Source organism: Erythranthe guttata, chromosome 2, assembly GCF_056151865.1.
Source record: "Erythranthe guttata isolate IM_541 chromosome 2, IM_541, whole genome shotgun sequence".
NCBI classification, from domain to species: domain Eukaryota; kingdom Viridiplantae; phylum Streptophyta; class Magnoliopsida; order Lamiales; family Phrymaceae; genus Erythranthe; species Erythranthe guttata.
Genome location: NC_142534.1, coordinates 5,426,117 through 5,436,416, shown reverse-complemented (window position 1 = coordinate 5,436,416; position 10,300 = coordinate 5,426,117). Strand labels below are relative to the sequence as shown.

The following is a 10,300-nucleotide window of genomic DNA, read 5'->3' as shown; positions in this document are numbered from 1 at the left end:
ACAGGAAAACGAGTTTAAAAATAAAACGAAGGGCTTGATATAGTATATAAATGAATGATCATATTTTCAAAAATCCATTTAATTAATATTTACAAATTACTAAACTAATGTATTTTCGTACGAAAAAAATAAAAATCAGTGTGTGAATATAGTTGGTCAAAATTTTACTATTCGTAAACCCAAAAATGCTTTTTCCACAACAAATTAACCGTCGAAGTCCACCGACCACATATACTAGTACTTTGGCAAAACAGATTTGTTCGACCCTACACCCGGTGAAAAATACTGGGTGGGTCTTCTGCTGGCACGTGTCTCTTTTTTGTATTTTATAATAGATTCCCCGCTAGGGTTTACCTTTAAGGGTTGTAGAAAAAAAAAAAAAAAAAGAACACGTGGCAGCAAAAGACCCATCCGGTGTTTTTCACCGGGTGTAGGGTCGAAGGAACCGGCAAAACATAAATGAAAATTAATATTCCACGTGTACATTGATATACCAAATAATCCCTAAAAAGGGGCAAATACTGATAAATCCCTAAACCCAAACATAAAGTGCGGGTCAGTCCCCAACAACATTTTTTTAAGCATATTGGACCCTAAATCAAACATAAATATGCACTTAACTCCCTAACTGGTGTGCAAAGACCGAAAAACCCTTCACTTTATTTTGAAATTACCTGCAAATTCTGACTGCAAATTCTGACACAACTTTTCACCTACTTCACGCGCCGGTTGAGAATCACGCTCCATACCTTTCAACTATCCGTTGTCATTCAATTTTCGAACCATTTCCTCAGCGGTTTCTTGCAGTTTTTCTTCGTGCAGCGATTCTTCAGGTTTTTCGGTTTTTGTTTGCTTGTATAAACAAGGCGGAAAGTAGACAGGAAACTAAAGTAATAATATTCGAAGTAGAAGAATGGTGAAGACAAACAAGGGGAAGGAGAAGCAAGGTTTTTTTTTTTTTTTTTTTCAGGAATCGATAATGAAATTTGTTGTTGTTTTTTGTTGCTGTTAGCAAAAAACAAACTGCATGTTCTCATATTGAATGATTTTGAACATTTCCAGTAGTGGGTAGTATCCAACGGCGAGATTGGGGTTTTCTGAAATAAAAAAATCGAACAACTGGTTCCAATAAAATGTTGTTTTCTTGTTTATGGTTGCAAAAAATTGTTCATTTTCTGTGGAATTGCATGATTTTGAACACTTTCGCTCTTGGGTATCATTCGTCTGAAATATTAGTATTTTCCCAAATCACTTTTTGTCATAACAAGGGTTTGATTTTGGGCATTAGATGTGTTTAAATAATATAAGTCTTACTACACAACGGTAGTGCTATTGTAGTTAGAAGGTATAAAAAAAGGTAATGGCAGTTCTTCTGATGTAATTAAATAGTATATGTCGTATTGCCCAACAATATAAGTACTGTAGGTGTATGGTATTGATACAATATAGTGACGGTATAATTACAATACCTACATAGTACCATTGTTATTTTACAATTGTATTTTTTCTGATTATTGTTTTTCCTTTATAATCGTAATACACTTGCAGATGATGACGCCCAACAAGCATGCAGGTGCTCTCCTAGCGCCTTCAAAGAACAAATGGACATAATTAAACCTATGATGACGGCCAGACACTATGCTGCATTGGAGGAAAATCCTTTCGGGCATTTCTTAAACATGCCTAAGATATACCATAGTTTCTTAAAGGTGTCTGTTCTGTTGAAGAGGACATACAACGTGGAGACACGTACGTTCTGGTTTGGAGGTAAAACTATCCCTGTCGTCTTTGATCCTAGGGAGTTCTACATCATGATGGGACTACAGTTTAAGGGGATACCCATCGATAAAAACCTGGAAATAGAAACTCCTTTCATTAGACGTGTTTTTGGGGGTAAATTGACCCAAGTAAAGCGTCATCAAATTGCTGAAAAATTGGAAGAGTATGCTGTTAGGACCGACCAACAATCAATTGAGGATTTTTGTAGGTTGTACATTATTTTCGCTTGCAATACTTTCTTATTGCCAAAGGGCAACTTTCAACTGCCGAGGTACGTTTATCCACATGTTGACAAATTGGAGCGCGTAGGAGATTTTGCGTGGGGAAAATTGGTGTATGATGTGCTCATTGAAAATATTGAGGCACACTTGGCTGGGGCAGGAGGGTATTTTGATGGTTGCACCATTGGGTTGTTGGCATGGGTGAGTGAAAGGATCACTTCTCTGGGATTCGCAACAAGCGTTTTCGAATACCCAAGATTTTTTCGATGGTCCGACTCTAAAATACCAGCCGACGAACGTCAGGCTAAACATCTTTTTAGAGAACTCACACCAGACAAGGTAACAATTTTGATTTATGCATTTTCATTGTGTTATTTGCTTACGTAATAAACTAATGCACAATTTGTCTATATGTTTATTAGGTGATATCATTCTCCGTGCACAAAGAAGAGAGAAAGTTTTTGGTTTCACCTGTGGAAGAACTATCTGGTCCTGTGGAGGTCGGTGGAAAAGTCGAAGTCAGGCGTGTAAGTGAAGAGTACTATTAATGAGATGGACATGTCCCATTTGTAAACCAACGTGATGTTGTTGTATTACACTAATCATTGTTTATTTTATGTGAACTGCAGCAGCATTTTGGAAATGCACAACAAGTGAAGAGGAAGAATGTGAGATTGGAAGAGACAGAGGGGAAGAAGAAGAGAAGAAGAGCTCTTATTTTTGAAGAGGAAGAGGAAGAGGAAGAGGAGCAAGATGAAGGGAAAAAAGAAGTGGAGGAGGAAGATAAATTTTTTAATGCTGTTGAAGAACTTGGAGATGAGGAAAAAAAAGAGAAAGAAGGAGAACAACAAGAAGAAGATGAAGAAGAAACCTTGATAAAAGTACTGAACATGGAGAGGGAGAGAAGGTCGAAGGCAAGAGAAGACAATCGAAGAAGAAAGAGTCGATGACAAGAAATCAGCGTAGTCTCTGCTAAACTGCCCACAACAGTAATTATTCCTTATAATTTAATAATAACTATTATTATTATTATTATTATTATTATTATTATTATTATTGTTATTACTATTATCACTAATGATTCTTTTGGATATAGGTTGTCGTAGATAATTCTACGTACCAGGGGAGAACAGACTATGTATGCCGAGATGAGCTTACTGATGTAGAGAGGGCAGTACTTGATGGGTACCTCGTTGATGTTGATTTGAGGTAAAATCACTAACTTACTGAACATTTGGTATATAATAACTTCTTATGTAGTATCGGCGTACTTAACAAATAGTGCATGTTTATTTCTATTGTAGTGCAACTGTGATCGAAAGAGGCCCCAACGTATTGACTGGAAAGCATATGTGCGATCTTTTGTTTGATCAGCATCTGAGTGGGGAGCACATCGACATATACATGAGCCTGTTAAATTCCGAAGCGATCATGGAGGAACATGGGCATGAGATTGATTATCTCGAGACCCCTGCCCAGGTATATATTGGTTTAACAAAGATGTTGCATTCTGTGTATACTGGTTTATCTTATATTTTTTTTATTATGTTTCGTAGTATGAGATACTGGCACGAGATCGAATGGACTTCAGAAAGATGGGTGATACAGAGTTGGATACCTTTTTAAAGAGCTTAACATATTTTGGATCTACCGCAGTTGAGAAGCTTGGAATAGCACGTCTCTACAGCAAAAAATATGTTCTGATACCTATAAATCCCAAAGATCACTGGTTCTTGCTTGTGTTGGACCCAAACGAAAAAGTTTTTCGGCATTGGAACTCCCTAGCCCATTCTCCGACGAGCCCAGGAATTGCAGATTATATCGTAAGTCCTTAAATCGATTATTACTTCTTTAATTTATATATTGGGGAATGTGGTATATGTTTTATTAATCCATAGTTTGGGTACTGTGATTGAACGGTGCTGCAATATGGTAATGAAAATACATGTATACTAATATAATAGTATATTTTTGTAGGCGAGTTATTATAGCAGGGTGATTGAAAATAAAACCGCGTTGGATATACCTTCACATGTCGAATGGGTAGAAGGATGCAGACAACAGGAAGGGAATGATGATTGCGGGATTTTTGTCTGCATGTGGGCATATTGCCATGCTAGAGATGACGCTGAGACTTGGGAAAAGGCGAAAACTTGCTTGATCAAAAAACTCCGTCCAAAACTAGCACTTGTCTTCTTAAAGCACCAGGGCGTGGATAGAGAGGCAGTAGATGCTGATGCTTTGAACATATTTTGAACAATTTTTAAAATTATTTTTGAACAATCTGTTTTATGGGTGTTTTTGGGTTGTGATTGTCACGAACAATATGCTTTTGACTGTCTTTGCATGAACAAGTACTTTTAGATTAGTGTTTTCGTGCGATGATGGTTTTAAAACTTGTCCCATTTTTGTGGTGTTGTGACACCTATTTTGAACAGTGTAAGTGTTTTGCAAATTAGTTTTTAATACTATGTTAGTTTCTTGTCGATGCGTATAACCTACCCCATCTATACCATTACCTAAAATGAGGAATACCATAATGTTGATAACTTGAATTGCTCAAATTTGTTTTGCACATTTGTGATCCATAAGTTTGGGAAAGACATTAAATATGTTTTAAATTAAGGTTGTAAGGTTTTTTTATGTTAGTTTTAACTTTGGGGTTCAAAATGGAACAAATGTATCGAATTCCTTACAAGATACACTACTAATGTGCAAGGCTTCTATGTATAAGTGATTGTTTTCATCACAAGTGACCATATTCAACAACTATCAACTCCCAAGTTGTTTCAATTCTTGTAAATGAGTCACAAAATGAATAAATGAGGGATGAGATGGTTTTCTATGGTTGTATTGACCCCAAATGATACTATAACAAGGGTACTATTAGTACAGTACATAAGTACTCTACCGTTGGGACACGGATACCAAACAACGGTTCCGTCCATCCATATACACGCCACCGAATATACTAGTCGTTAGACCAATCAATACCATAATAGTGATGACTTGAATTGCTCGATTTTTTTTTATTTATCTGTGATCCATAAGTGTGGGAAAGACATTAAATATGTTTTCAATTAAGGTTGTAAGGTTTTTTTATGTTAGTTTTAACTTTGGGGTTCAAAATGGAACAAATGTATCGAATTCCTTACAAGATACACTACTAATGTGCAAGGCTTCTATGTATAAGTGATTGTTTTCATCACAAGTGACCATATTCAACAACTATCAACTCCCAAGTTGTCTCAATTCTTTTAAATGAGTCACAAAATGAATAAATGAGGAATGAGATGGTTTTATATGGTCGTGTTGACCCCAAATGGTACTATAACAAGGGTACCATTAGTACAGTACAGAAGTACTATATTGTAGGAACTATAATACGTAGATATTGTACGATCCATGCGTGAATTGTGAACGTGATATACAGAACAGTAGTAGAACAATATTTATCACTATATTGTACGAGTACATTTATTACGAACAACAACAATTGATTCATCGATAGAGTTAATTTATTTGTAAGTACCCAAAGTACTTACACATTGACATTACAATACGATTAACGAGCTACAATACACGACACTAACTTTTAACTCGTATTGTTACGGTGATTAGTTAAGAAACAATACATAGGTTTGACAAATCATGTAAACTGCAAATATTACTAGGTTTAACACTATCAAACTTTGAATTACTCCAGCTTCATCTCTGGAATTCTTCACTTTACTTTCGCGATGAACTTGGTTCGTCGATCCACTCGTAGCTTCACTTTCTTCATATCGAGAATAGTTGTGGGGGAAAGTTTGCCCAATTTCAAATGGCTCACACCAATGAGAATAGCCATGGTCTGGGCAACAATAAAATAGCCTCCCTGGATTCAAACTTGTCTCCGAAACCATGATTATTGTTTTTTTCCCACAATCACGACGCTTGCAGTTATCTTTTTTATATTTTAAGCTACTCTTTTGAGAGTTGCTACTGGAAGAAGCCATGAATGAGAAGCAGACGAACATAATTACGTGCTTTTTATAAGTTCTGACGACAAAAATAACGGCTATATTATTGTAACGGTCATAAAATTCAAATCGATTCACTTATTATTCTTCTGTGAACCATATTAGGTTGTACGTTATACCATATCAACGTAATAACAATACTATTATAACCAAAACAGTGCGCTCTATTGTAACTAAAACAGTCATATCACGGTACATACAAATGGATAAATAGTACGAAGTACACGTCAACAAAGTACAAACAACATAAAAAGAAAGTAGAAACAGAGTAGTGCTACGGGACTGGTTGTTTGCACGTACGGCGATTATGTCCAGGTTTACCACACCGTGCACACTTCGTAGCACGGGTTTCGACTTGCGATGGAATTCTTTTCGTCCTTCTACGGCCTGGTAGAGCTTTCGATGCAGGTGGATTAATAAATACATCTTCCGGGCCATGATTTGTTTGTGCATTGTACAAATCAAAGTCCTCATCAAAAGAAGGAATTGGATTAATTGTGTACTTGTATACTTCTTTGTACAAATCAACCCGGAAGCAAGGATCAACAAATTCAAATACCGAATATCCTTTCGACTCAATACCTGCACATGCATGTTTGCACGGAAGTTTATCCAACTGCCAAGATTTGCAAGTACAGGTCCTAGTCTCTAAATCAACACCATACGACTTATCCTCTTCATACACCTCATAACGCGTACCACTGGATCTGGTATATTTTAATAAGCGAGAGGCCGTATAGTTGATTAATAATCTCTTTTCAACTCTTGGACACACTGTACCAGTCATGACTAAAGAATCTTCTCGTCGATTACCTATCATCTTCATTATTTTGATTCGTATCATATCAATCATGGATGGAACTGGCAAAGATCGTTCATCTTTAACCCAACCATTCCAACATTCAACTTGGTTACTGTTCATTATTCCCCATCTATCCCCAGAAAAGTATGCATTGGCCCAACGATTGGGATCAGAGTCTCGGATAAATGATTCCGCACGAGGCATTGATTGAACTATATGAGATACATGTTCCTCAAACTCTTGCCGAGTAGGAGCAATTGCAGCCTTATGTAGAACACTCACCCAATATGCTTTGTTGTGCAATGGATACGATCTTAGAACCTTTGTTCTAAAGTTATCCTCCAAATGTCGCAAACAATAAGCATGGTTGCTACCAGGAAATACCAGTGGAATGGCTTTAATAAGCCCCGAATGACGATCAGAGAAAATTGTGTAATTTTTCAATAAACCCCCATTGTGATAAACAAGAATCTCTTTCAGCTTATTACAAAACCACTCCCAATTCCTGTCATTCTCGGCATCAACAATTGCATAGGCCAATGTGTATAACTCATCATTTGGATCTTTGGACACAGCAGAAAGTAAACAACCTTTGTACTTATTTTTAATATGAGTCCCATCCAAACATATCATTTGCCTACACCCACGGTGGAAACCCAAAATAGAATTTCCAAAACTAATAAAGATCCGAAGAAACTTTTGAGTTTGAGGGTCAATCTCATAATCGGCACAACTACCAGGGTTATTCTGTTTTAGTGCACGACAATAACGTCTCAGTTTATCATAACAGCTCGACTCATCCCCATGAATGTCATACATTGCTTTTTCCTTACCTCTCCACGCCGTATAGTACTTAAGCTCCACACCATACTTTCTTTGGACCTCATTCAAAATAGCAATTGGTTTGTAACCTGGCTCATCTCTCAATTTTTGTTTCATAAGTTGCGAAATCCACGTAGCATCGGCTTTGGGATGACCCCTTGTACGAAGAGTAGCATCACCACAACTGTGCTCAAGAATACATTTGCGAATGCCGAATAACTTGTCTGATTTATGAACTGATGCATAAACCCTCCATTTGCAATTTTCAACAATGCATACGGCTATGATCTTTTGTTGATCATTTTTCTTGTACTTAAAGGTTCGATTGTTAGCAATGCAGTAATTTTTTAACATAAACCTAAAATCATTAGCATCTTTGAAAATTTGATTCTCCCCGCGTATGCAATGTCTCCATGCATCAATTGAATCTCCAACCGGATTGTACTCAATTTGCAACGGACTGTTGGAACTAACAGACTCACTGGAAAATGCAAAAACAATGAAACAAATTGGATTATTACAGTGGACTACAAATAAATTGTAACAATTGAAATAAGTACTTTGAGTGGAATGCTTGCATACGAGAACTCAATTTATAAGATACTTGATATACAATCATTCAATACTATTAGTAGCCTTATATGATACTACGAGCTTAGTTATTCTACACTATCACTATAGTAACACGATACTATGTAGTATTATATTCTATGCTATGATTACATAAACAAATTGCAAATGCATACAAAACAGAATGGCTGCATACCCGTTGCTGGGGGTCCTCCTTCTACGCCCATCAAGTTCATCAGTGCGGCTCACCATAATGTCGACCACACTCATGTGCATTACCAAATGCAATGTAACCATATTCACCACGTCTTCGTCAGAAGTCAGTGTGACGAACATTCTTTCACGGGGAGCCAAGTATTGGAGCACCAATTTGTCGGGATGTATATCGTTCCACTTCATTAAGATAGATTCATAGATCTCCTTTAAAGTCGAATCATTCTTAATGGAAATGATGTGCAGAGAATCATTGTACCGACAACTTCCAATAATACCAGCGGCGATGGGGTTTGATTCACCATTTGCTGCCATTGTGGGAAATTACAGTTTTTTTTTCGCGGTCGGAAAACAAAAAGTTGTAACAGAGAATATGAGGAAACGAAGAGGAGAGAGAAGCAGAAGAGAAAAAATGGAAGAAAAAGGAGAGATGAGAGAGAGTGTAGAAGAAAGAGGAGAGAGGAGAGAGAGTGTAGAAGAAATAGAAGAAAGAGGAGAGAGGAGAGATGAGAGAGAGTGTATAAAGTGGAAAAAAGTGGGGTCAAGGACTGAACTGCATGTTTATGTTTGCTGTAGGGTCTGACCCGCTAGTGAAACATTACTGGGGACTGACCCGTATGTTAGTTTTTGAGTTGGGGATTTATCTGTACTTGTCCCTAATAAAAATAACTTGAGTTGGATAAGATTAAAACAATCAAAGTAATACAATAAAAATTACGCAACAACTCCATGACTTAGGTTGCAAGATAAATCATGACCACATTAATTAATACTATATAGTTCACCAATGTAAACAAAATCAACTCCTACGTTTTAAAATATTATTATTATTTTGAAATTAAACCTTCATGCCTAATTTAGATTAATTAATATCCAACCCCTTCAAACTAGACACGGCCACGGGCCGGTTTTGGGCCCGGAACCGGCCCGAACCGGCCCGTTGACGGCCCAAACCGGCCCGTTGATCGAGTGAACCGGCCCGGACCCGTGAACCGGCCCGTCGTACCCGGGACGGGCCCGGTTCTCAGAAATGGTGAACCGTGAACCGCCGGGCCGGCCCGGCGGTTCACCCGGATTTAAAAAAAAAAAATTCAAAAAAAAAAGCAAATAACGGCTAGTGAACCGGCCCGAACCGGCCCGGGTGAACCGGCCGTTATTTATTTTTTTTTGATTTGTTTTTCCCCCCCAATTTTTCCTATAAATACCCTCACACCCCAATTTTGCTTTTTTTTGATTTTTTTTTGCCCCCCAATTTTTCCTATAAATATCCTCACACCCCAATTTTTCCTATAATTTACTTATTCATCAAATATTTCAAACTTGTGCTTCTAAATTGACTTTTCATGTATTTCCTTTTCCCTTTTCTATTTAAAAGTACTTCTTTTAATTTACTTATTCATCAAATATTTCAAAAAAAAAAAAAAAATTCAAAATTTCCGGGCCGACCCGGATAGGCCCGGAACCGGCCCGAACCGGCGGGCCGACCCGGCCCGCTGAACCGTCCATACTACGGGCCGGTTCCGGTTCCGGAAAATGTGAACCGTGAACCGGTTTGAACCGGCCCGGAACCGGCCCGTGGCCGTGTCTACTTCAAACCGTAAAAAAAGTTTTCAGTTACTTAGGTGGTGTTTGCAAAAGCTAATTTAAAAGTAGAAGTTAGTGATTGTGGATTAAGGTGGTGTTTTGCAAATGATTATTTAAAAGTAGAAGTTAGTGATTGTGATTTAAGTTAGTTTTAAGTGCTTATTTCTAAAAGTTGGGGGTGTTTGCAAATATTTCGGAAAATGAACTAAAATTGAAAAAACAGGGTTAGGGGTGCTTTTAAAAAAATAGCTTAAAGCAGATTATTTTAAGAGAAGCAAAAGCAAAAG

At 37.3% G+C, this 10,300-nt stretch overlaps 1 protein-coding gene and 1 long non-coding RNA gene across 2 annotated transcripts; one reads left to right on the top strand and one right to left on the bottom strand.

Annotated features, from left to right (window-relative positions):
- The first annotated feature begins 1,775 nt into the window (after positions 1-1,775).
- Positions 1,776-2,928, top strand: LOC148772188 (uncharacterized). The gene is made up of 2 exons (XR_016034654.1): positions 1,776-2,527; positions 2,630-2,928. It is a non-coding gene; the product is annotated as an uncharacterized LOC148772188 (long non-coding RNA).
- Positions 2,929-5,261: 2,333 nt separating this feature from the next.
- LOC105966916 (uncharacterized) lies at positions 5,262-8,941 on the bottom strand. The gene is made up of 2 exons (XM_088826267.1): positions 8,413-8,941; positions 5,262-8,127 (listed from the first exon to the last, which is right to left on the bottom strand). The coding sequence occupies exons 1-2, from the start codon at positions 8,742-8,744 to the stop codon at positions 6,297-6,299; spliced, it is 2,163 nt and encodes a 720-aa protein (XP_088682393.1). The 5' UTR covers positions 8,745-8,941; the 3' UTR covers positions 5,262-6,296.
- Positions 8,942-10,300: the final 1,359 nt, after the last annotated feature.

Coding starts and splice junctions, on each gene's coding strand:
- LOC105966916 (XM_088826267.1), bottom strand. CDS start 8,744: ATGGCAGCAAATGGTGAATCAAACCCCATCGCCGCTGGTATTATTGGA. Junction 8,128..8,412: donor AGGAGGACCCCCAGCAACGG/GTATGCAGCCAT, acceptor TGCATTTTCCAG/TGAGTCTGTTAGTTCCAACA.